Below are 23,872 nucleotides of genomic sequence, written 5' to 3'. Positions count from 1 at the left end.
CTCTTCTTCTTCAGATCTTATTAATCAAAAAGTAACATACTTTCCTCAAGGGGGATTCAAACCTCAAGCCTACCAATCCAAAGTTACCTACTTTACACACTGAGCTACCCAACTGGTCGAATGCCCCAGGTCAACCATGCTATACTATCTTACATTCAGGGTTCCTACACATTTGAAATGTCCAAATTCCATACTTTTTCCAGACCCTAATTTCCAGACTTCTCGTTAAAATATTCATATTATTCGTGATATTTGAGTAAATAGATGTGCAGAATATAAAAAAAGCATGCAATTTATAATTTGTTTTCATTATTCTGAATGTGTATGTCATTATGTAACCAAATAATTTCCTGGAGATTGTAGCTAGGTACAATAGCGCATACAAAATAATTAACCCACATAACTTCAGATGAGACCAAACCCAGAGAAGTATTAAGAAAAATATATTTCCATATAATAGTTTCCATTTTCCATACTTTTCCAGACCTGGAAATGTATAAAATCAAATTCCATACTTTTCCATACTTTCCATACTTGCGTAGGAACCCTGTACATTTGATTGTAATTACTAATAATGTCAGTCATATAGCTGAAATGTTCTGATAACGTTTACAGCAAATACTTTTCACATCTATCTATTATAGGAAAGCAAGCTCTTCCTCTGCAAATCTTATTGACCCAGGCAAATATTAGCTATGATGACTGGGAAAACACTGAACTGCTAAGCTGCAGGTGTCTAATACTCAAAATCATGTTTTTGGAAAATGCTTTGCTTTCAAAATAGTAAAAAAAAAAAAAAAAAGGAAAGAAAGAAAGAAAAATCTGCTTCTTTGCATGATGGGAGATTTATAACAGTCTTACAATACAATAGTGAAAATTTAGGGGACACAAAGACTGCTTGACAATGAAGCCACCTGTTAAAATCTGCCTTAGATTCATCAAAGGATGAACAGTGGCGCATGCCATTTGTCCTGCATTTGGAAAGTAACAGGCTGGCTAAGACGTTTCAAACATCAAATGAACATCTGGTGACCTAGAAAAAAGTAGGTTTGTTTGAGTCGTACAGAAAAAACAAAAAGCAACAGAGCGAAGTGACAGAATGCATCTCACAAAACTGTTATGACCATGAAGAATAGTGAAGAGGGCAATTTGTTTTTTTCTTGCCCAGCTTTGTTATTTGTTTAGTGAGATTTCAAAAGACGCTTCTGTTTGCGGTTGGAATTACAGCAAAAACCTTCTGATGTGCTCATTAGAGATGTGTAACAGATGGCTTCTTAGACTTTCAGAGTCTCTAAATTTCTCCATAGCAGAAATACCGATCATATACTGTTATTGTTTCACTGTAATGTACCTAATGCCATAGCTGCCACCACAGGTTTAATGTAGCAGAACAATAACAATTGACAAAATGTTTTTTTTTTGTTTGTTTGTTTGTCAAATTATTCTTTCCTCGAATATAACGTTCACACTGAATATTTCACCAATCTTAGCGTAATGAATCAATTCTGTTGAGATTTAATATGAAATGGCAATTTGTGTAAGTACCACAATAAATAACACAATGGTTAGAGCTTTGGGTGGTTAATCATTTGCCCTAAGGAGGGCGCTCCAAACACTTTAGGCAGCCTCAGAAGGATAGTAATCATCATCATCCATACCTTATGGATCGAGTCCATCACTTGTTCAAAATATACTTTCTTCTCACTCAGCTCCTCCTGTCTTCACAATGACTCAACACTAGACACAATCTTACTCACTTCACAGAGTGCAATTTAATAGATTTCATAAAATACAAGAACCTTTACGTAGGTGAGGATTAACCCAATACTAGACAATTCACATGGACGTGTGTTATTTTAGCCTGACTACATTTGTTTCAACAGGGCTAAAACTAAACCAAAATAAAAAATAAAAAAAAGATATTAAAAACGACAACAAATAAAAACAAACACAAACACCTAATCAGTCACTTCGTAACATCACGGTTCTTCAAGTGTGTTCAGTCAGCAGGAAATTCACAGGATCCTCCAGGAAATACATCGAAAGTGCTCAAACATACAGTTCTTCAAGACAACGGCCTCATGCAAGAATTGCAAACACTGACATATTTGTTCTTTAGTGATTTAAGTTCATTTGCCAAATCAGACATGTCCTGTCTTCCAAGTAATATTTAGTGGGTGTTATAATTCATTTATCTGAGGACATATGCGAATGACCAGACTAAGCAAAAATGAATCATATCATTCACTATTGTTACTGGTGGTCTGATTAATACTCGCATATCTCTGTCACAATATGATGCAGTAGTGATGATGATTTGTTGCAAATGATATTGAGATTGTCTAATTGTTTGTCCCCTTACGCACACCTGAGGCACTAAACCTGTTTTGTTCTCTATGCTGAAGCTGAAGCTCCGTGTTCTTGTTTTTACTCTTTGGTAACATTTGGACCCTAACCCTCCGCCTAACCCCACAGAGATGGAGCAGACCCGGGTCTCCTGTATAGCAATTTGAAAAAACACTGATTATCAGAATTTCCCCAAACAATCACCAACAGATTTTATGGCAATTATCGGTTTGAAACTAACAAGTTATGAATGGGCAGACAAAGAATCTGAAGATATTCTTGCATGAGGCCTGATAAGTAAAACTAGTGTGAATTCCCTGGTCTACCTGTGTGTATTAGGCTACTTTTTTTTTTACATTTAAAGTTCCCTGTGTGAGACGAGTTCTTCCTCAGGGCACTTGTCAGTCAGCAGCTGGATGATTGACAGTCACTACACAACTGTGTCGCAGCAACAACGAGGGGGGAAATAAGGGAAAGGGCAGGAGTGAAGCCACTGACACTTCTCATTATCCTCTCTCAAAGGCACCAGTCTTCTGATGTGAACTTTAGCCTCTGTGTTATCTTGATCCCTTGGTGTGCATCCCGGTTCGCAAGCTCGAGTTTACTCTGCTCTGCGACTTACACTTCCGAGTTCCTCCTGTTCATCGTTTTCAGAGCTACCAGTTCCACCTTTGCACGTTCTCTATACTGACCCAAACTCAGTCATCCAGGCTTCATATTTTTCCAGGTCGGCAGCAGAGACAGACTTGGAGATCTTTTTCAGCGTGAGGGTGAAGTCCTCCATGGTGACGGGCATCTGCAGCTCGTCTTTGGACAGAGCTCGGATCTCCTCGGGGCTCAGGCCTTGGATTCGACGACGCATTGCCATCATGGACGCATCCCTGACGGGCACAGAGAGAAACACAGGACAGACGACCGTTACTCATCACTTCACATAACTAACACATACTTAGAATAGTATTTAAACTGTTTCATATTTGAAAGGTTTTCCTCGTGTTAAAAGAGATGGAGTCTGAGCTGTGATCAAATCCTGAAGGCTACAGGCTGTGTGGATGATATTCACACACATTCCAGATCGTTAAAACAATGGGAGATGGAGATGAGGAGAGACGACGTTGGCAACATAAAATACCTGCCATTCCAAGCATAGCTACCATAGATGGGATGCTCACATCAAGGATGACAGCAAGGAGGAAGATGTTAAAGGGATAATTCAACATTTTGGCAAATTTGCCCAATGCCATAATCCCTATAGTTTTAGGATCAAGAAGTAGCTTTCGAGGTAAATTCATGCAAAACCGCTGGTGATCCCGTCGGGGACAGTTTTTCGGCAAGCAGTCTCTGCATTTGCCTCGAAAACAACTCTGTCTCGTAACGTTCCATTATTATCTCATAGCGTGGTGAACGTGCAGGTCACAACTTGTCTACGAGAGTGTTTTGGAGTTGTTGGATTGTGTATTTGATGAGTTTGATGAGGAAAACCAAGAGATCCCATGAGCCTCCTTAGTGTAGCTCTGAGCAGCTCGCGGCTCTGCTCCGTCGTTCTAATAATAGCTTGCACCAACAATTAAAGGTAACAAACCTACTGCTAAAACTATAGGGATTATGGCAATGGGCCAATTTGACAAAATGTTGAACTATCCCTTTAAACTAAATAATTATTAAACATAAATCATATTCTGATTAACCATTATATTTATTATATTCATATCCTGTGTATGCAAGGGTGGTGTGTCACATAGGATAAATGTGTCTCAGTAATTACTTACTCGACCAGTGTGAACATGTATCTAGGTGTGTGTGTTTGTATGTGTGTGTGCTCTGTAACATCCTGTTTCTGTATTCTCCTCAGAGGTGATGCAGGATGATCCGACCACTAAAGTATCCAGATGTTAACAGACACACACCTGCAGACGTTGGTGATGTCTGCTCCGGAGTAGCCCTCGATCTTCTCAGCGATGAGGTCCAGGTCCACATCAGCAGCCACCTCCACCTCCCTCAGGTTGATCTTTAGGAGCTCGACACGCCCCGCGGCTACACACACATACACACACACATATTTGTGTACAATAAATACATCAGAGGAGTAGATCACACCATCAATAAGACCATAGTGTGAATCACTATTTCTTGTTATTCTGTGCAGCCTCTTTTAGCCTACGAGTGACCCTTGCTTTGATTGGTTGTGTAGGCGATGCGCTCACCTGTGGGCAGTGGGATGTAGATCCTCTTTTCCAGACGTCGTCGTAACGCCTCGTCGATGTCCCAGGGGAAGTTGGTGGCGGCGAGGACCATCACCATCTTAGAAGGGTCATCGTTCTCCTGAGCTCCTCCCACACCTGGTTGAACAGTATGTCTGATATAATAATGACCTTGAAAACCAAGCTCGATTCAGAAACCCAGTCACAGCTTCGCCTCCCTGCTGCACTCACCGTCCATCTGGACCAGGAGCTCTGATTTGACCCTGCGGCTGGATTCATGCTCATCAGATGTTCCTCTCCTACCACCCATGGAGTCTATCTCGTCTATGAAGATTGTTGTAGGTGCATAAAACCGGGCCTACGAGAAAACATAGTGTAAGAATTAAACTTTTGTCTGTATTACTTAACCATAGCCATATATCATAACAAATGTATTCTCTGAAATATACTGCCTGTCCCAAAAAAAAAGTCACACACCTTTAGCTTTAAATATGGCACGCATTCCCTTAGATAAGCTTCTGCAATTTCACAACAATCTTGTTTTTTTACGATTTGATTTCACCAAACGTTTAAGTGATCGCCAATCACAATCATTCAAGGTTTTTCTCCAACCACATTTCTTCCTTGAAGATGATGGTTCCCCACTGTCTTTGCAGTTTTTAATAATGCGTTGGACAGTTCTTAACCCAATTTTCGTCTCAGCAGCAATCTCCTTAGATGTTTTATTTGCTTGATGAATGCCAATAATCTGACCCTTCTGAAGCAGATTAATATCTTTTCAAAAACCATAGGATGTGTCTTCCAGCTGAAATAAGTTATAATAATAATCATCCATGCAGTAATTATCCAATGGGAGGCTCTTACCTATAAGCCTAGTTAAATCCAGGTGGTGACTTTTTTTTTTGGACGGGCACTGGGCAGTGTATAACTATAAGTATGCATTTTCAATCTTCTGCACTATACATATGCATTTTTATATAATACTTTTGTCATAAGTGCTTTATAATTTGCCTTTCAGCCACCCACCCACACACAGCTACCGTGCAGCCTGCTTGCCTGACTATCAGGAGGGATTTAGTTCAGCGTCTTACTCAAGGACACTAAAGTATGTGGACGGAGCTGCAGACTGAACCAGCCCTGCGATTCACGGATAGTCTCTACTGTGCATGCACCCATATACCCTCATGTGTACGTACCATTTCGAACAGCAGACGAACAAGTTTTTCTGACTCGCCTCTGTATTTGGAGGCGAGCGTGGAGGAGGACACGTTGAAGAAAGTAGTCCCGCACTCTGTGGCCACGGCTTTGGCTAACATGGTCTTCCCTGTCCCTGGAGGGCCGACCATTAACACACCCTGAGAGAAACACACTGTTGTTAAAACCTCAACGCATAAACAAATGGAAAAAGAAAAGTTTGTGTGTGACTGCACTACAACTTCTCACAGACACACTCACTGTGAAAACCTAGATTTATATAATACTGGCAGATATGACAAACTGTCTCCTGCTGTTATCGGAAAACTGAGTATTCACTTCAGTATGTGTTGCATTTAAATCTACTGAGCTAAAAAACAGGAAAAGGCAGCTCAGAAAATCTGAGAAAGCAGAGAATACTTCTAATTATTCTCTATTGTAATTTACAATGTTAACGACATACAATACCTTGCAGGTAAGAAAAAAAACAAAACATCGATGCTCTGAATTAATTGTTCATTGTTAAATCGACTTGTGCGCCAGAGGCTTTGTGTCCACAGTGTAGACAGACAGAGAGACAAGTGTCGCTCTTGGTATAAGCAATTTAAATAAGTCACCTCTTCCTTCGGTTTTGGCAGCTGAGCGCTCATGATAACAACTTGTTGCCAGTTTCTCAAAACATCTAAAATTACTGTCAATTTGCGCTGAGTCACTGCCGATTCATGCACGCTTAAGAGAGAGGGCTAATGCCAAAAGCACCACTAATTTGCAGTTGTTGAAATGCCAGTAATATTACGCAGAAATACCATGCCTGATGCAAATCTCCTCTGTTAGTCAATTAGTCAGACATCACTGCTGCTCTGCTGGCTGACATTTTGGCATCTGGTTTGTGAGAGTTGCTATGGAGATTACATTTACATTTTCATGTATTAGTGGTCCCCGCTGCCTCGGAATCCATACACTGCCCTGTCTTATATTCTCAGAAGAATGGGACGGACAGATTTTCAATTAAATTAACGTATGCAACGGCAAGACTTGTCAGAATCACAGCAGGAGCTGGTGGGAGTGGGACGGTGCACATGCAGCACAGACCTCGATACTAAATGTCAGCTATAATGATGCACAAATACTTTCAGCCTACCTGTGTGCCGTCGAAACAGCCATGACCTTACAAATGTCCTTTTTTTCTACAGCCAATGTACTAATGCCTCGTTTGAGTTCATTTTCCGTTATCTGAGGAAAGAGTTAAATTATGCTTGCACATCCTCAAAAAAATGGAAAGCATTGTGTGGCTGTCAAAAAATAAGATACAGTATACAGTACAGTAGTTTTTTATATGTGCTGTTTTTTATGCTGTGTTTTTTGCTTATGAGATGTTCTGATGTTCTGTATGCAATTATTTTCTGTGAGGCGACCTTGAGTGCCATGAAAGGCGCCATACAAATAAAATCTATTATTATTATTATTATTATTATTATTATTAACCCTCACATGGCAGGCCTGAGGGGAAGAGGCCTCACATGACGGAGCTGAGCTCAGACCGGTCATTCAGTCATGTAGACGTTGTGTAGACAGGCCTGCTGCTAGTGACGCAAACACATGAAGCACATTACACTGCAACTTTGTAAAGGAGATTTCACCTCACAAAAACGTCAGGACAGTCACCTGCACATGCACATGCAGGTTTTTTTCTTATCAACTGTTGTCATGGAAACTGTTAGAAATCTATGACTAATGATAAAAGAGCCTGGGGATTATTTTGCCTGTTTTTTTTTTGCCTGTTTTTTTTTTGACAAACTACATCCCTTTATATTCATAGTGAAATGCTCTATGTTGTTGCATTACTTGGTTTTGTAGGAATAACTTGTTGATGTAGGTCTGACAAAGCTCAGTAAAGAAAATATAAACCACAGCAGAAATGACAGATAAAGTATCTTTAATTTCTTGATGTGTTCACACAGGACTGTATTCATTGTACCTATCTATTTCACTATTGTATTGTAGGACTCTTTACTTTCTGTCTCTTATAAGTGTTGAAGTTTCCCTTCCATATTACCCATAAGATTCACCGGGTGAAACAGCACACTCTGTGGCAGTGTTTGATTTTAATCTACTTAGGTTGGAGTTTAGAGTAGAGAGCATGTATGTTCAAATGTGAGATTAAACATGTGTTGATTTGTGGTTGGCGCAAAATAATTTTTGAACTGATCCCTCTAGAATATCTTACCAACTTCATACATCAGTGTAGATCAGTTCAACAGAGTGTGGCGCCCATTTTTGGACTATATTGGACCGGACCTTTACTCCATTCTATTAAAAAGACTGATGTGCACTTGAACAACATTCGTGAACTGTAAGACTGACCCACCACCTCTTGTATTTGTATTGCCATATGTTAATGTCTCATGTAAGAGCTGTCGTGTATGTTTTGTGTTCGTTTTGTTTTGTGTCTAATTTTTGTAGATACTGTTTGTTTTGTTGAATGGAAACAAAAACTGCAATAAAAACAATGTAGAAAAAAAAACATGTTGATCTCTAATTGCTGTGTAATTGTGTTCGAGTGTGTGCGTCTGTGTGTGTGTATGTGTGTACCTTCCAGGGCCGACGAATACCCTTAAAAAAGTCAGGCATCCACATGGGTAACACCACTGCTTCTCTCAGCAGCTTCTTAGCATCCTCCAGATCAGCAATGTCATCCCTAAAGTTCAACAAAGAGAATTCAATCAGTGCTGCTAAAAAAAAAAGAAAGAAAGAAAGAAAAAAAAGAAACAGCTCCTGCAGCACAAAGTGTAAAGCTGTATGTGAAATTCTGTGCGTATGCTACCGTACCAGTGTATATTAGGGTTACGAGACACAATGTCTCTCTCCAGTGAGTCCACCAGGTCACTGTCGTATCCTGTGCCGTCAAATTTCTTCTGCTCTACATCCCCCACTGCTTCGCCAGCCCCTTTCTTTCCCTGACAAGAAAAAGAGGAAGGAAAAACATGTATTTTTTTAGGACAGATTGATTCATTTCATAAAGACCTCACCCATTTTCATTTTTCCATTCACTCAACCACTGATCATGGTCTGCAGTTTGCACCTTATCGTCTTTGGCCTTTGTGCCACGCGCCTCTCTGAATCCTGGTCGGTCTGCTTTAACGTTGGCTTGACCGCGGCCTCCTGGTCCTGCTCCCCGATGCTGCAGACCAGGGGAGTCCTTCCTCTGCTGCTTCACCGCACTGTTGGGACGCTTCACAGCAACTGGATTCCTACACGGACACACACACACACACACACACACACACACACACCGGGTTTAAAACTACACACATGGCTGAGAACAGATAACAGCGGGATGATTTGCAATTGAGGAAATTGTGGTAATGGCGTGTGCCTAATGTTCCCACAGAGGGACATGAACATGAAACCAGCTCTGCTTGTTCTCTGTGGTGGTAAAGTTTGGTATGTCCACTTCAATGAATAGACTGTAATAAAAAAAATCCGCCATGGTGAGTCACCATTGTGCTGGTACAGATGTATGCAAAACAGATGTGCACTTCAAAGGGGTTCCTGCAGATATAAATGTGACAATACAATATTTATATAGGTATGAGTAAAATAAATGATCTTTCATTAAACATAAATTGTATATATAATAAATATTAAATAAATAATAACTATAAATATGACATTAAACTACTTGATAAACGTTTATTTTGAATTAGATGGACCCTGCAAGTCAGAGCCTTACACACACACACACACACACACACACACACACACACACACACACACACACACACACACACACACACACACACACACACACACACACACACACACACACACACACACACACACACACACACACACACACACACACACACACACCGCATCTGCAGAGCACACACCTGTGCTCTGCAGGGATGGGAGGGGGCCAAACTGCTGGGTCATCGGGCTTCTCCTCAGATTGAGGTGCGAAAATGTCCCCTGGCTTCTCTGACTTAAAGCTGTCCAGTGTTCCCATGATGGCCTTCACCTGCTCGTACTCCTCAGTGAGTTCCTGTCTGACCTGATCACAAACAGAAGAAGAACAGTCAGTAAGGTATCAGTGGTGCATCAGAGAGCTTCCTACCAAAAGTACAACAATACAACAGTTTGTGTGTGTTGATCCCTGTGGCAGAACAATGCTGGGTTTGTAGCAAAGCTGTTCCAATGTTTCAGGAAGGCTGTTTGACTTGCAGACAGCAATCGAAAGCACAACGATGAGTTTATATAAATGCAATAAATTCAAAAACTACTTGTCATCAGAACATCCAGGAACAACAGGCAGAATTGCATCCACAACTAATAACAGGCCAAACAATCTTCCATTAAAAAAGAGCTGACAGAATAAACAACCACATAGACCTGCTAATGCTACTTATGTATCTCCCCGGGCGCCCGTTTAGTGACAGTTTAATGACCTGTGTTAGAACAAAGGCATTTGGGGAACTCACCTGTTGCCATTTGACTTTAAGTGCAGGGTCTCTGAGGGACTGACAGTGCTTGCTGATCTGTTGAACGACACCTTGGTAGTACACAAGGGAGGAGTCATAGTTCCCAAGCAATGCATACTCGCGGCCCTTCTTGGCATTGTCACATATGTCTCCCAAATTCATGCTGAATAACAGCTGTATGCTGATGGAGAAAAAAAGAGGACAAACTTATTACTTATGGTGTTGGCTAGTCAGCAAATAACTACATTACATTGATGGGAATTCAAATCATACAAACTGGCACCCTAAAAACATACTGTATTTCTTCCCTATATCTGTTCCTGCATTGCATCTCTATGCGCAAAACTTGCACAACAATAATAAATTATTCACAACAATAATAATTCACATACTAACACTCTACGTCAACTTCTAGGAGCACAAAACAAACACATGCACAAAACAAACACCGCAACACAAACAGACCCACACCCTAACTGGACACATTTCTGTTTTGCATACTCATTTCTACATTTTTACACAAAGAAACTCTATCATAATTGAATAAATTATTAGTCCATATATACAGCAATACAGTTCAACTATAAAAAAAGGTAACCTCTTTAACATAAACAACATAAACACAAACATCTATTGTGTCATGAACTCTCCATGTCAGTGTTCACTGCACATGTTTATAACCAGATGTAATGAAATATTTACTCATGGTTACATTGGATTACATGACGGAACACTTTATATGCCTAATCTGTGAATCCTACTGTCTGAAAAGTTCAGATATATGCAAATGTTTCAGATGAATAGACATTCAAAATTTGGTCAAAGCCATAATCACACATTAGGGCTGTGGTCCCTGATCCGCATGCATAATCTTGCCACACACCAACACATTCTCACATATTCATAATAAACTTGTTTTGCAGTATGAATGATCTAAACCTCAGACTCATACTTAATGGTGCAGAGGTTGCATTGCCACCAAGTATCTGTCATCGAGTTCAAAAGAAATGAAAGTCTGTTGCTTTTGTTTGTGTTAGCGCGTTTTTAAACTAGGTCAAAACGACATTGCTAAGTCCAGTTATTACACGATGGTGCAGCTTCAAGCTTCAACCAAGTCAGGTGTCTGCCAAATAGGACGGAAGCTATTAGGCGGCTACACCGGTCAAAGCATGGTACTGTAGTTAAGATATCTGATTCAAGGGAGTGTGTGTGTGTGTGTGTGTGTGTGTTTTTAATTGTTAATCGCAGCCAGTTCAGCACACGGTTTCCTCAAGCCCACTATTCAAATGAGCTCGTTTACTTGTCTACACCCTGCCCTCATCTTAGCGACGTTAGCTTCTGCTAGCTTGCTGCTAGGCCACGGACATAAAACAAACCGATCCGTGTGCCAATAAATAACGTAAACGCCACTTAATCCTCCCAAGTATGTGGTAAATGTACAGCTAGACAACAACAAGAACCGGTCCACAACCACAGCTGTGTTCTCTAACTACGTATCTAACGTGACAATAATGCTCATACCTGCATGAAAAGCACTTGTTTAGTGTAGTTTGTCTCTGATTCAGAGGTCCGGTATTGAGGAAAGTGTTACCATGGCCGCAGAGAGACGCCGTGTTAAGAATACAGGCTGCTGCTGCTCGGTGACTGTGCTGCGTTTACGAACTTAACACAAGCTGGTAAATATGAGCGTCCTCCGGAGACCTCATGGATCGATAAAGTTACAGCAAACAGAGAGAGACAGATTGTTTTGTAACCCTTGATATTTGTTTTAAAGACACGGTAGTGGTTGAATTTAGTTTCAATTCGATTGCTATATTTTTCCCCTAAATAACTTCCTGGGGAATGATCATTTTAACAGAGGAGTCTCTAGTTTACAAGGTTTCGTAAATATATCACCGCTATGGCTATGCATAAATTGGCCACTGGTTGGTGGTATAACAGTTTGAAAGTGCTCAGAGAAATGGAAAATTTGAACATCTATGATTTCACAACAGCTGAACTACACCCACTAGAAGAACAATACATATTTTTTAAAAATAGGCTTTGTAGTTATAATATTTTGTCAACATTAAAATATTGCAAACTAGGGTGAAGTATGGATATCAAGCATTATCTGATGGAATAAAGCTAATAGAACAGACAGTATTATGCATATTTAATACGTTTATAAGTAAATTAGAATTTGAAAGTGCATTACAATTTAAGAAAGTATTCCTAGTGCTCTACTTCTACTAATAATTTTACTCTATATAAAAAATAATATATAAACACACATTTCAAGATATGATAGTACCACATAAGAATCCATATGTTGTGTTTTATCAACAAAACTGAAATATGTAGTGATTTCTAAATATAAATGAGATTGTGTGTGTGTGCTGATGCTCATTATTCTACAAGGACACTGTCCAGTCCATTTCAGTGTGACAACAGCTGTGTCCCATACTCACTGAAGCAATAACTTAATGGCAGAAAAGAATACGTAAGGACATGAGCACTTACAGTCATAATACCAATTCTATCAAACAAACTCTTAAAAACATCAAATATTAAAATTGGAGGGATAAAACCTCTTTTATTGATTTGCAGCTTTACATGATCACAAACCTCCATTCTGCTGAGTGTTTGCATTATTGCACACATGCAACAAAAGTATCAGTCAGATGTGATTCCCCCCCACATCATAATACAGATTTTAAGAATTGCTGAGCTTGTGTTCACTCATGCATTTCAAGTGAACTATGTGGATTTTCATTTCATCCTAAAGGACAGCTACGCTTTGCCATTAGTGTTTTTGGTTTGACGGATCTTTCGACAAAACAACTGTGATGGTGAATGGGGTTGACTGACATAAGGCTGGTTATGTTCATATGGAGAAATACGCATTCACTAGCAGCATCAAAACTCATGCTGCACTTATCCTTCTCTAACAATTGAAATATCACTTTAAACATTTATTAATGGAAATAATTGCACAGTTTTCTTCACAGTTAATTTACCTTATTGGTCCCATTATGCACATTGAAATCTATTTGTCCGATAATTCACGGTCTGCTTTGAATTCTGTTGATGCATTATGGTGCTAGACAGCTGATTGCATATGATTTGCCTACATCTTAAATTGTTGTTTTTGAAAAGTGATTTAATGTGCAGTTTGAGCTACAAATACTGGTCATTACTCCGCATCCATTCATGCATTTCAATGAAATGTTGATTTAATATTGTGCAAATGTATATATACACTATTACCCACACCACCTGTGTCACTCCCTGTGCCTTACAGTAGGTGGGTAAAGTGTAAAATTATAGCAAGCTTCGGTCCTTTTTATGTGGTTAAGAGGCCTCTCTGAGTTCAGTCTTAGTGTTTGGTTGCTTAACACTGCTTTCTTCAGCACCTTTATTCTCTATGAGCTGCGGTGGCCTTCGTTCATGCTCTCAATACAGAGTGGAGGTGACCTCAGCATTGACAAGTTGCTGCTTCCTGTTCTCTCTGGTTCCACAAATGCCTCTCACCGCTCTCACTCAGCTGCTTCAGTCTCAGAGGTTTGTGGCTCTTCAGCCTGTAAGCTATAGTCAGGAATATAGCATCGACATGTTCCTTCTCAGCAGGGTCTTTGGCCGAAGTCTCAAATAAGGGGAAGTTGTATCTGTCAGCAAGACACTGGGCAGCGGACGCAGGGACCTCCCGGCGGTTCCTCAGATCGCACTTGTTTCCGACCATGATGCGCGGCACCAGGGGCCCCACAGAGTGTCGGCTGCACTCCTCAATCCACTCGGGGATGCTCTCGAAGGAGGAGAGGCTGGTCACGTCGTAAACGAAGATGACGGCGTGGACGCTGCGGTAGTAGTGCTCCACCATGCTCTTCCTGAAGCGCTCCTGACCCGCTGTGTCCCAGATCTGCAACTAGTTGGACAGAAATAAACATTGATATGACGTTTAAATATCAATATCAAAAGGGGTGGTGTTATTCTAGATTTCTAATTGTAAATGTGTCAATCCATCTCTTAATACTTTCAGACGTCCCTTGTATGCTTTGTTTATCAGCTAACGCCCTAATCCAAAGAAATAAGCCAAATTTAGGTTCAAAAGAGAGGTTCATTGTTTTGAATAAAATAAAAATTTCAGTCACAGTGTCACAATAAGAAAAGCAAAAGATGATGGATCGATTCCATTTAGATTTGTTGTCAGGGTCCTGGTATTGTTTTGTTTTGCTTAAGCAATCAGAGCCATGTTAATGTTATTAGTTCACCATGTGTTCTTACTATGACAAGTCAAACTGTGTGCTTAAAAAAAAGCCTATTTGCAATTACCTCTCTGGCAGCAGACACTTGGGCTGTCATAAAGAGGGAAAGCACTGATAAAAATGAAATACAACTACATTCAATTTAGATTCACTAGTTTCTGTGTCCTGATATTTTCCATGCTGGCTCGCTATGCAACTGAGAAACAGTCAAAAGAAATTAGTTTAACCTGTGTTCTTTATCCTGTAACAGCATAACACCTAAAAGGTCTAGTAGGTTCATTATGGTCCATTCCTTAGCCTACTAGAAATAAATAGTGGCTGATGCAGGGATAGATTTCACCTTGATGTCAAATTAGATTATTCCATGTCATCCCACAAAGTCTCATTTCTTTTCATCAATATAAAACAATTGGAACCAAAAAGAAAATTAAAGCTGATTTACAGAAGTTAGCCCAAATCTTCACATAGATGCAGTTGTATGATGGTTTACCTTTATCTGCAGGGTTACAGTGCGTATTATTGTGGTTTAGTGACAGGGCATATATCCTACCTTACCAGTAAGGCCCATTTCTTTGAAATCAATGTTTTGAAATGGTGCCATCACCAGTCTTAAATGGCTAAAAACAGACTCCAGGTCAGACTCCCTGTGTCTCTCTGTGTCCACGTATGACTCTTAGCTCAGACAGATGGCTGTGTTAATTAAGCAGCAAGATGAGGTATGCGTGACATAAAAATGTAGATGTGTATAGTGTGTGTTTGTGGTTCATCTCACCTTGATATTCTCTCCATCGAGCTCCAGCGTCCTCTCTCTGAAATCGACTCCGATCGTTGCCTCTGGATTTTTCAGGAAAGTGCCGCCGCAAAACCTGTACGTCAAACACGTCTTTCCCACGTTTGAGTCTCCTATTACTATTATCTTAAAAATACGAGCTTGCACTGTCTCATAATCGTGATGCGAGGAGAGCTCCAGAGAGTCGTTTCGGCTGAAAACTGTTTCAAATTCCACCCCAGGTTTGTTTTCTATTGCCATCGCTCATCATCTCGCAGTCTGGAGGTGGATTGTTGCCGAAATATCGCGAGAACCTGAGACCGCGAATAGACGTCTGGAGGCTGTCCGAGCACTGTAAAAACCACTGAAAAAACCACTGACTTTAGCCAAATTTCTAAAGTATAATGGCATTTTTTGTTTCAGTGGGAAGATTCTTGACATAAATATTTACCTTTGACCACAAACCTCCTCCCCTCGTTGTCTTGAATACATTTTCCAACAATAAATGAAAAATACAGAAATATATTTGACTAAACAATTCTTTTTCTTCAGTTTTTTATTTTAACTTGCAGTTTTTGTGAAACATCTATTTATCTTTATCCAATCCAGTCATTTGTTTGAATTAGAATATTTATTTGATTTATTCTGAATAGTGGTAGACACTCAACTCTTTCTGTTAAAGAAATATTAATACTTTTCCAAATACCCTGTTTTATAGCTATAGGCAGCTTGTGAAAGAATCACACAAATGAAGCGTCCACACATTGTGCTGGTAGCTCCCAGCATTTTTAATTAGGCAATATTTCAGTCCACCAAATATCCTTGTCAGACACTGTAAAATGACCATCACAGAGCATAACATTCAATATAGACACAAACATTCATTCCTCTGGTGATTGGGATCTGCATGAAGGAGAGTCACACTACTCTCAGGCTTAACCAATCAAAGCAGAGCTGGACAATCAGTGATTAATAAACAATTCAGTTGTGAAATATTCTTAGTTTTTATCATATGTTGTATTGTTAATCGGATTACATTTAAAGTTATCATGTAGATATAGTTGTAGTTGTATAGTTATAGTTGTAAAATATGTATCTCAAGTATCTCAAAATTGTGTGTAGTGCAATACTTGAGGAATACTTGTGTTTAGTTGCTTCCCACCACTATAGATTAGTCAAGTTTTATTTCCTTAGCTGGCCTTTTACATAACATGGTATCAACAATAACCATACATATCTGCACAGACTACAAATAATTCAGGCGATGGTCAACAATGAAAAATTGAATAAATGGAAATATATGTACAAAAAGTTTCATAAATAAAATCCATCTTTGTTGCCATTCATGAAATAAAAATAGTGGTGAATAAAATTAATATTGTTTTCCACCTCCACTTTCACATTCACAATATTCACACATCCTCTCGTCTTCATCTATTTATCTGTATTCTTCAGTGTCAACATGATGTTGTGGCCATAAAGCTGGAGATAAAAAAAAGCAACAATATACACACAGAAGCTTCTCAGCCTCAGACAAAGATGTTTATTTGACACATACACTAACAGCTTAACAATCCAGACCACATGTTACCGTTATCAACCCATCCCCCTCACACAAACACACACTCCAAAATTCAACACTTCAACTATCCATCAAACAGACACAACTGCGTGAATTACACTCAATTACCAGTTTGTCAGGTAGCTACGAATAGTCTCATTTAACAGCCCTGTATTGAATCCTATCTAAATGAAGGTTATGAATTTTCAGTAACTGTTTAAAAGCCCTCTAGAGACTTAATTTTACTGACATTTCCTAGGCTGTGGTTTGTGGGAAACTGGTAACTGAGTGCATGGGGAGGTTGGCGAGTGCAGTGGCTTTGTAACAGTTGCATACATGCAGACAAAATTTTCCAACAAAAAACACATCATCAGGACTTTCTGATTTCTGATTGTAACATAAAAATTGTTAAGTTAAAAAAAAGAAAAAAAAAATCATAGATACGAAGACACATACATACACATAACAGAATAGTTTCAAATAAATTTAATAAAATGTATATAATTTTTTTCGCCAAAACTACCTAATTTCACTACATCTCAGAAAGAAAAAAAAAGTCAATCATGGCATACAGGCTTTTGCTTCAGCCTAAACCTGAGTGAGTGTACAGTACATTGGCTTCTACATTTCATAACAGTAGTTTTCACAACACTGGCTGTGTGCAACAACATCTTGATGCGCATCAGCAACATGAAAAAGGACAGCAAATTATTTTAAAGCCCTGTAAATGACCAGCTGTCATTAACACGAGGCACTTGAGCTGCCTGTTGTCCCCAAAATTCACAGTCATGATTTTAGACTGATCATCAGCGGGTGTGCCCCTGGATTCAAGCTAAAGCAACACGTTCGCAAATATTTCTGCCACAAACCTGGCCTTATATAACACAGCACAAGCACTATATCTTAAAGCATTAAAGGGGCCCTCCATCGATTTAACATAAGCATGTTATTTCACTTATCAATTGGAGTACTATTCAGCATGTGCAAATAGTTTCACATAAAATATCTTTATCAAAAAAAAAAAAAAAAAAATCTCAAGCGACATCACATGGGTATCTCGGCTTGGGATTGGAGTGCACAAATTTTTTTAATGTGAAAATTGTGAGTATTTACCAAGCATAAAGGCTCTCATGAAAGATGCAATTATGTTGCATTATGGCAGTGGTTCCCATATTTTTTTTTTAAATCATGTTATTTTACACAATAAAGACACAAGGCTTTCCCTGCTTTGCTTAAAATGAACTCAAAAGACGGTGGATGTGTTTTAATGAACATCAACCAGTTGTTCTTTTTATCCCAATGGGTCAAAGTCTTTCATTAATTTTGTACATTGTTGTCGTGTTTTCTTCCTAAAATCAGATTCACAGACCTGTTCCCATTTGACATTTTTACTTGTCATTGCAGGAGAAGCACAGGTGGAACTAATGATATTAACGATGGCTCAGTTCCAGCAGTTATTATTGCAGTGCAGTGCAGCAGTTAATTAGCTCATGAGTGACACCTGTGTTTGACAAGTCAACATGTCTCTGTGGTGATAAAGGTATGTTACACTTACATTTAATTGCACATTTCTTTCTGTCAACTTGTGGATCTACTCTACGAAGGCTCATTTTGGAAACCACACTTAGAAGAAAGAGCAGGATGCTACAGCTTTAAAAAGCATGAGGTCAGGATACATCTTCCTGTATGACCCTTCTTTGTTAATAAGTTCTCCAATTTTGTGGAAGAGTGACACTTCATCTCTGTATTTTTCAGTCAGCTTCTCTTATTAAATGTGGTAAATTATGACTATATATGCTCCCTTCTATCAAGGAACCAATAGCTGAACAGTTATGTTTTCATCATGTTATTTTGGAGCTTTCTATTTATCTCGGAGCTGGGAATAAAGTCACATCCCAGTTATCCCAGTTTACTTTTCAGGACCCAAAGCTTTTACCCTTGTGTTAGCTGTCGTTGCTGTTAGCATTATTAGGTAATAATACCATCCAATAACAATGTACTGTGTGATAATTTGCACATGAAAGCAACATAACAATGTGTCTTCAGGTAGAAGTTGCAGAACACTGTCGGTACGGATAAGTTAATGACATAAAGGCTGATAAACAGTGTAACGCTTAGCTGCGATACACTGTTAGGTAGAACAGCCATCTTGGATTGTGAGCTTGAGGTTACTGAAGCATCCGAGTTGAGATTTCAACTTCAGGGGCTGTTTCTGGTGATGTAGCTAGCTGGGAACTTGGAAATAACCTAACTTCAGAGTTGTCTTGTTGACTGAAGCGTAAAATCCTTGTAGCAAGCTTTAAATGAAACACTGAAGCCAGTTTTGCTTCACTCCCTCCCCTCTGCTTTGAATGGTCACCAGCCAGTGAGTGGATTTAAAATAAAATACCTAACAAGTTCCACTTTCAACAGCTCGTTGCTTAGTACTCAGTGACTGATTTTAATACTGAATTCAATCTGGATCTGTGGCTTTTTCTGGCAGAGTGACTCCTGTAAAAATCCTTTTAAATTACAAATAAGTTAAACCTGTCTTTGACACAGTAACACGTTTCACTACCAGTTCTCGTCTGAGAAAGAGCTCGAGCTGCCAGAGTCCGAGTCGGCATCCGTCAACCCGTCAAAGTCCCAGTCTGCGCTGGAGCCGCTGTCGTCGTCCTCCTCCGTGGAGAAGCTGTGAGCGGACCCCAGGCACGCTGGGTACACGCGTGTTGAAACACACACGGGCCCCAGGGTGGACACGTACACCGCCATGACGTTCTTCCATGTGTCCCTGGCCGGGTCGTATTCATGGATGAGGACCCTGTTCTTGTTGTGCTGCAGTAACGTCTGAGTGAGGAGAAGCAGCTTGTTGTTGTGCTGGATCACCTGGTAATTAAGCGCCCGGCTGTCAATGGGAATGTCACCCAGCCTCTTCCACTCGCCCCTAGTGGGGCTGTAGGCCTTCACCACAGGGATGTCACACACACAGATGATCTGATCCTGAAAAACGCAGGCCTTGTGCAGCTTGTCCCGTCTTAGCGACCCACAGTGGCGCCAGCGGTTCCTCTTGGGGTCATAGCAAAGCATTCTCCTTTTGTTCACCACGTACAGGTGGTCGTTCAATGCCACCACCTGCATTTTACCCAAAGAGTGAGGCAGGGGAGCCACAAACGACCACTGGTTCCTCTGGACGCTGTAACACTCGACCTCCTTCAGTCTGGTGTCCGTCACTGGGTTTCTTCCTCCCAGAAGGTACACATGGCCGTTGAGGTAGCCCATCCCCGAGTGGATCCTCCCCAGCGGCCTCTCTGCCAGCTCCTGCCAGCTGTTCAGCACCGGGTTATACAGCCAGAAGTGTTTGGAGAGGTGGGAGGCCAGGTACAGGTTGTTTTCAGGCGTGGCACAGGCGATTAAGGACTCCATGGTGGACCGTTTGTAATCCTGACTGCTGAGGTCTTCCAGAGGAGGAGCCATGAAGTACAGGTCCTCTGAGTAGGGGTCGCAGCACATTATGTTGTCGTTGGGAAGGCCGAAGAAGAGGATCATTTCTTTCGCGCTCACACCTATCCTGTGCTTGGGTGCATCCTGTGTCGCAGGCAACCCACAGCTCTCCTCTGTGGACCTGTTGAAGAAAGTTGAAAGGTACTTCTCGATCCACGGCCTCGCCATCAGGCTCTCCAGGTAGCACTTGTCCTTCTCGGTGAACAAGTTCCACCGTATACACTTGAGTACCTGCAATGCATCCTCCTTTTTCTGAGGTGCATTAAGCTCGATCCACTGCAAGGCAGCCGAGCAGATCTTCCTCTCACAGTCCACGTCCAAAGTGTCCAGAGATAACAGCTCCTTCAGCTGCACCAGGTCCAGCTCACACAGCTCCCCTGCGTTGCACACCTGGCTGAAGCTCCTGGCTATGAAAGCCTGTGCATTCTCCTTCAGCTCGGGGTTGTCGTAGGTGTCTGCAAATTTCAGGATCCCCACGCAGTTGGAGAGGTCCAGCCTCCTCGTCATGAAGCTGGAGCAAGCCTTCCTGATGTACTCCAGCTGCAGCATGTTGGCCGCCGCGTACAGCCGCTGCACGTTGCCCTCCGTGATGGTCACCCTGCCCGTGTAGCAGTAGTCGATGATGACCGACATGGACTCGGCGTCCACCCCGCGGATGACCACCCTCTCCTGCATGCTCTCGTTCAACCCCCCGGTGAACATGCTCTTGAAGTACGGGCTGGCGGAGGCGAGGACGTTGCGGCTGCACAGGAAAAGTTGGTCGATGTCACCTCCACCTCCTCCTCCTCCTCCTCCTCTGGTCGACTCACCACCGCCACCACCGGACTCCTCTTCTTCCTCTTCATCACCGCTCTCGACCCCGATGGTCACATCCCCGAGGAGCCGACAGTCGTACAGCAACTTCAGCTCGTCTATCAGACCCCGAGCGTGATTCACGTCCTCCAGCACCTCGGGGCCACTGAAGCAGCTCAGCGCCGAGGCCATCGCTGCAACAACCAGAGGAGGAGGAGGGGGGGAGAGGAGCCCAGCAACTCGCTATTTCACGTCGGCGACGGCTTCTTCTTCAAATAACATGCTCGAGATTATCTGCTGCACGGCGGTGATAAATGGCACATGGAAATCAAACATATGCTTCTGTGTGGGGGGAGAAAAAAAACACACACACATTACCCAGCGACTTAACAACTGAGCGGTCCGCCGTGTGTGTGAAAACCAGCAGCAGCCCCCGCCGGTCTCCAGACGAGCATAATGTGGCGGTAAAATCCGGGATAATCCGCAAATTATTCCCCGAGGGTCGCTGTGGCAGTACTGTCCATTTTATTTGATTTTCCGGTGCTGTTATCTGCTTTTAGTGCAGCTGTCTCCTAAAATAAAACAACAGTGTCAACACAGACAAGGTTGGCGCTACGGTTTCCGGGAGAGATTGTCAAAATAAAGCACCAATTCAGGCACTAGGTTTGAATGTATTTTTTTATTTGTTACAAAAACTTCGTGATTTAACAATTTCGCAAATACATTAAATTCAGGCGTGAGAGTTTATCACCTTCTATGAGTTAAACGAGTCTTTTAAACCCAGAATTAAAAAGTGTAGTCTTTTATTTTGAAGGTAACCTTGCAATGGCTTCCACTGTGGGTCACTGCTCATTCATACAACCTTGCTAAGAGATTTCACGTCTCTGATTGGTTAGTGTAAGTAGGTCAATTATTGTTAGGTTGTCTCAAAAAATCAGTACAGGGATACAGTAATGCAAATATACAGAAATTAATTTAAAAAATGTATCAGTATTTACATGTATTAGGCTATTATTACTACATAAATGAGACTGAATAACTCACAACTGGACTTTTTTTTTAACATACAGAAAAGATGGATTCAATATTGTTTATTTATTAACTTTTAGAGTAGTGTTTAATTAACATATCACCAGTGATTTATGAATGACCATAGATGAAGACTGTTTGCTGTCAGTTACTGGACTTTTCACTATTGTTTGGAAATGTATATGCAGCACTAGATATGAATTTAACAGGCCGGTCAAAACTGTTTATGAATGACAAAATAATTGAAAAAATCATCAATCAATTATAAAGGTCCTGAGGCCCCTGGCTTTTACTCAGACAAAACAATGGGATTTTGAATCATAGGAATAGTTTTACAAACTTTATTGCAAAGCTTTAATTTCTTTTAAGACAAGTAGTGGCATCACAATTCTCATTTATTCTGTGAAATTCAGTCTATTAATTTCAGATTGCTTGAGGTGCACACAATAGTCTACATTCTTCTAAAGTCAGAGGTATGAGTACAGACACAAGTAGTTATTGCACCCATCCTCAGGTGTATCTGCGGTTGAGGTCATTGATCCTCCGTAGTGCGTCTTGGTTGTGGATGGTCTTGTGCACCGTGATGAGGAAGGGGAAGGCAGAGGGCAGCTCCACCCTGCGGCTCAGCTTCTGGTGGCCCCAGTGGAGGCAGCGCAGCCTTTCAGCCAGGTCGCGCCTGCCTGCTCGCTCCAGCCCGCCCTGCAGCAGCTTGGTCTTATTGGGCTTGTCCCATGACTTCTCATACCTGTGAACCAAAGAAGGGGAACAGCAAACTGTCAATGGTGGATACAGCACAATGAAGTTGTGTCAGAGTGAAGGAATTTTTAGAAAGTTAAAAATCAAAGCAGAGAAAACCACAGTAAAACACACACAACTTACTGAACTTATTGAATCAAATTCCTGCGCACATATCTGAATATTTAAAGACCTCAGTGTTTTGATCCATTCTTGTTGGTTTTAAAAGTGAAAATTGGAGCAAACGTTACACAGAATGAAGGGACAGACATATTGATGTTAATTTAGGAAATATCTCTATATGCATCTGAAGTGTAATATACAGAATCTGCCAACTGCGACTGTGACTAAATCTAATCGCACACACACTGTACCAGCTTTCCAACATGATTCTGGCCTGGACACTCTTCTCTGTAGAGCTGGTGTGGAAGCGACTTATCTCAGCTCTGTTGAAGTCAAGCTCATATGCCAACAATGTCCACTCGAAGCCGAGCTGAGTGGAAATCTCCTGTAGTGTCTTTAGGTTAATTACAGCATCCTAAAACACACACACAATGATGTACAAAATCACCTACAGGTAAGAGGATTTAAAAATAACGATATGTTTTTGCTCATTCAAAATGCTTGGAAGTGAAAATGAAAACGGATCACACATACCTCCTGGGCTTTGTTGGGCATTATCTCAAATTCCAAAAGATCAGCAGTACAGGTCACACCCTATGTACCTGTTTTCATTAACCATCAATCCATCATTTTAGGAAAAATATTATAACATATATTCATGACAGGCAGAGATTTTATTCACTTACCCTTAGGTACAGTTTGCAAACGATGAGCGTGGTTTGGTTACTGGGGAGATTCAGCATCAACACACTGATCTGTTAAACATTAGTCAATTTAGCTGCAGGCTCCAGCGAGGAGCTACAGCCTGTCAGGTTAAACCACCCCCACCATGTGCACAAGTGTAAAACACTGAAATCTTTACTTCTATATTAATACCTTCATGTATTTTTTTTTTTTTTTTTTTTTTACATAAATAC

General features: G+C 40.9%; 4 protein-coding genes across 4 annotated transcripts; all 4 read right to left on the bottom strand.

Moving 5' to 3' along the window:
• Positions 1 to 1,863: 1,863 nt before the first annotated feature.
• Positions 1,864 to 11,861, bottom strand: katnal1 (katanin p60 subunit A-like 1). The gene is made up of 11 exons (XM_083996234.1): positions 11,744 to 11,861; positions 10,223 to 10,403; positions 9,635 to 9,795; positions 8,824 to 8,992; positions 8,571 to 8,698; positions 8,334 to 8,439; positions 5,744 to 5,902; positions 4,779 to 4,905; positions 4,551 to 4,685; positions 4,254 to 4,380; positions 1,864 to 3,227 (listed from the first exon to the last, which is right to left on the bottom strand). The coding sequence occupies exons 2-11, from the start codon at positions 10,382 to 10,384 to the stop codon at positions 3,029 to 3,031; spliced, it is 1,473 nt and encodes a 490-aa protein (XP_083852360.1). The 5' UTR covers positions 10,385 to 10,403; positions 11,744 to 11,861; the 3' UTR covers positions 1,864 to 3,028.
• Positions 11,862 to 13,296: 1,435 nt separating this feature from the next.
• LOC311004309 (ras-related protein Rab-33B) lies at positions 13,297 to 15,505 on the bottom strand. The gene is made up of 2 exons (XM_083996306.1): positions 15,239 to 15,505; positions 13,297 to 14,126 (listed from the first exon to the last, which is right to left on the bottom strand). Exons 1-2 carry the CDS (start codon positions 15,494 to 15,496, stop codon positions 13,680 to 13,682), a joined length of 705 nt encoding a protein of 234 aa, XP_083852432.1. The 5' UTR covers positions 15,497 to 15,505; the 3' UTR covers positions 13,297 to 13,679.
• A 690-nt stretch (positions 15,506 to 16,195) lies between these two features.
• On the bottom strand, positions 16,196 to 21,644 carry kbtbd7 (kelch repeat and BTB (POZ) domain containing 7). Its single transcript, XM_083996463.1, has one exon. It carries the CDS (start codon positions 21,258 to 21,260, stop codon positions 19,350 to 19,352), a length of 1,911 nt encoding a protein of 636 aa, XP_083852589.1. The 5' UTR covers positions 21,261 to 21,644; the 3' UTR covers positions 16,196 to 19,349.
• Positions 21,645 to 22,607: 963 nt separating this feature from the next.
• LOC311004049 (uncharacterized protein) lies at positions 22,608 to 23,510 on the bottom strand (the record flags this gene model as incomplete). The annotated part of the gene is made up of 3 exons (XM_083995994.1): positions 22,608 to 22,842; positions 23,207 to 23,370; positions 23,490 to 23,510. The coding sequence occupies 3 exons, from the start codon at positions 23,508 to 23,510 to the stop codon at positions 22,608 to 22,610; spliced, it is 420 nt and encodes a 139-aa protein (XP_083852120.1).
• Between the last annotated feature and the right edge of the window lie 362 nt (positions 23,511 to 23,872).

Source organism: Trachurus trachurus (assembly GCF_905171665.1).
Source record: "Trachurus trachurus genome assembly, chromosome: 21".
Lineage (NCBI taxonomy): Eukaryota > Metazoa > Chordata > Actinopteri > Carangiformes > Carangidae > Trachurus > Trachurus trachurus.
This window is presented reverse-complemented; position numbering and strand designations above follow the sequence as displayed.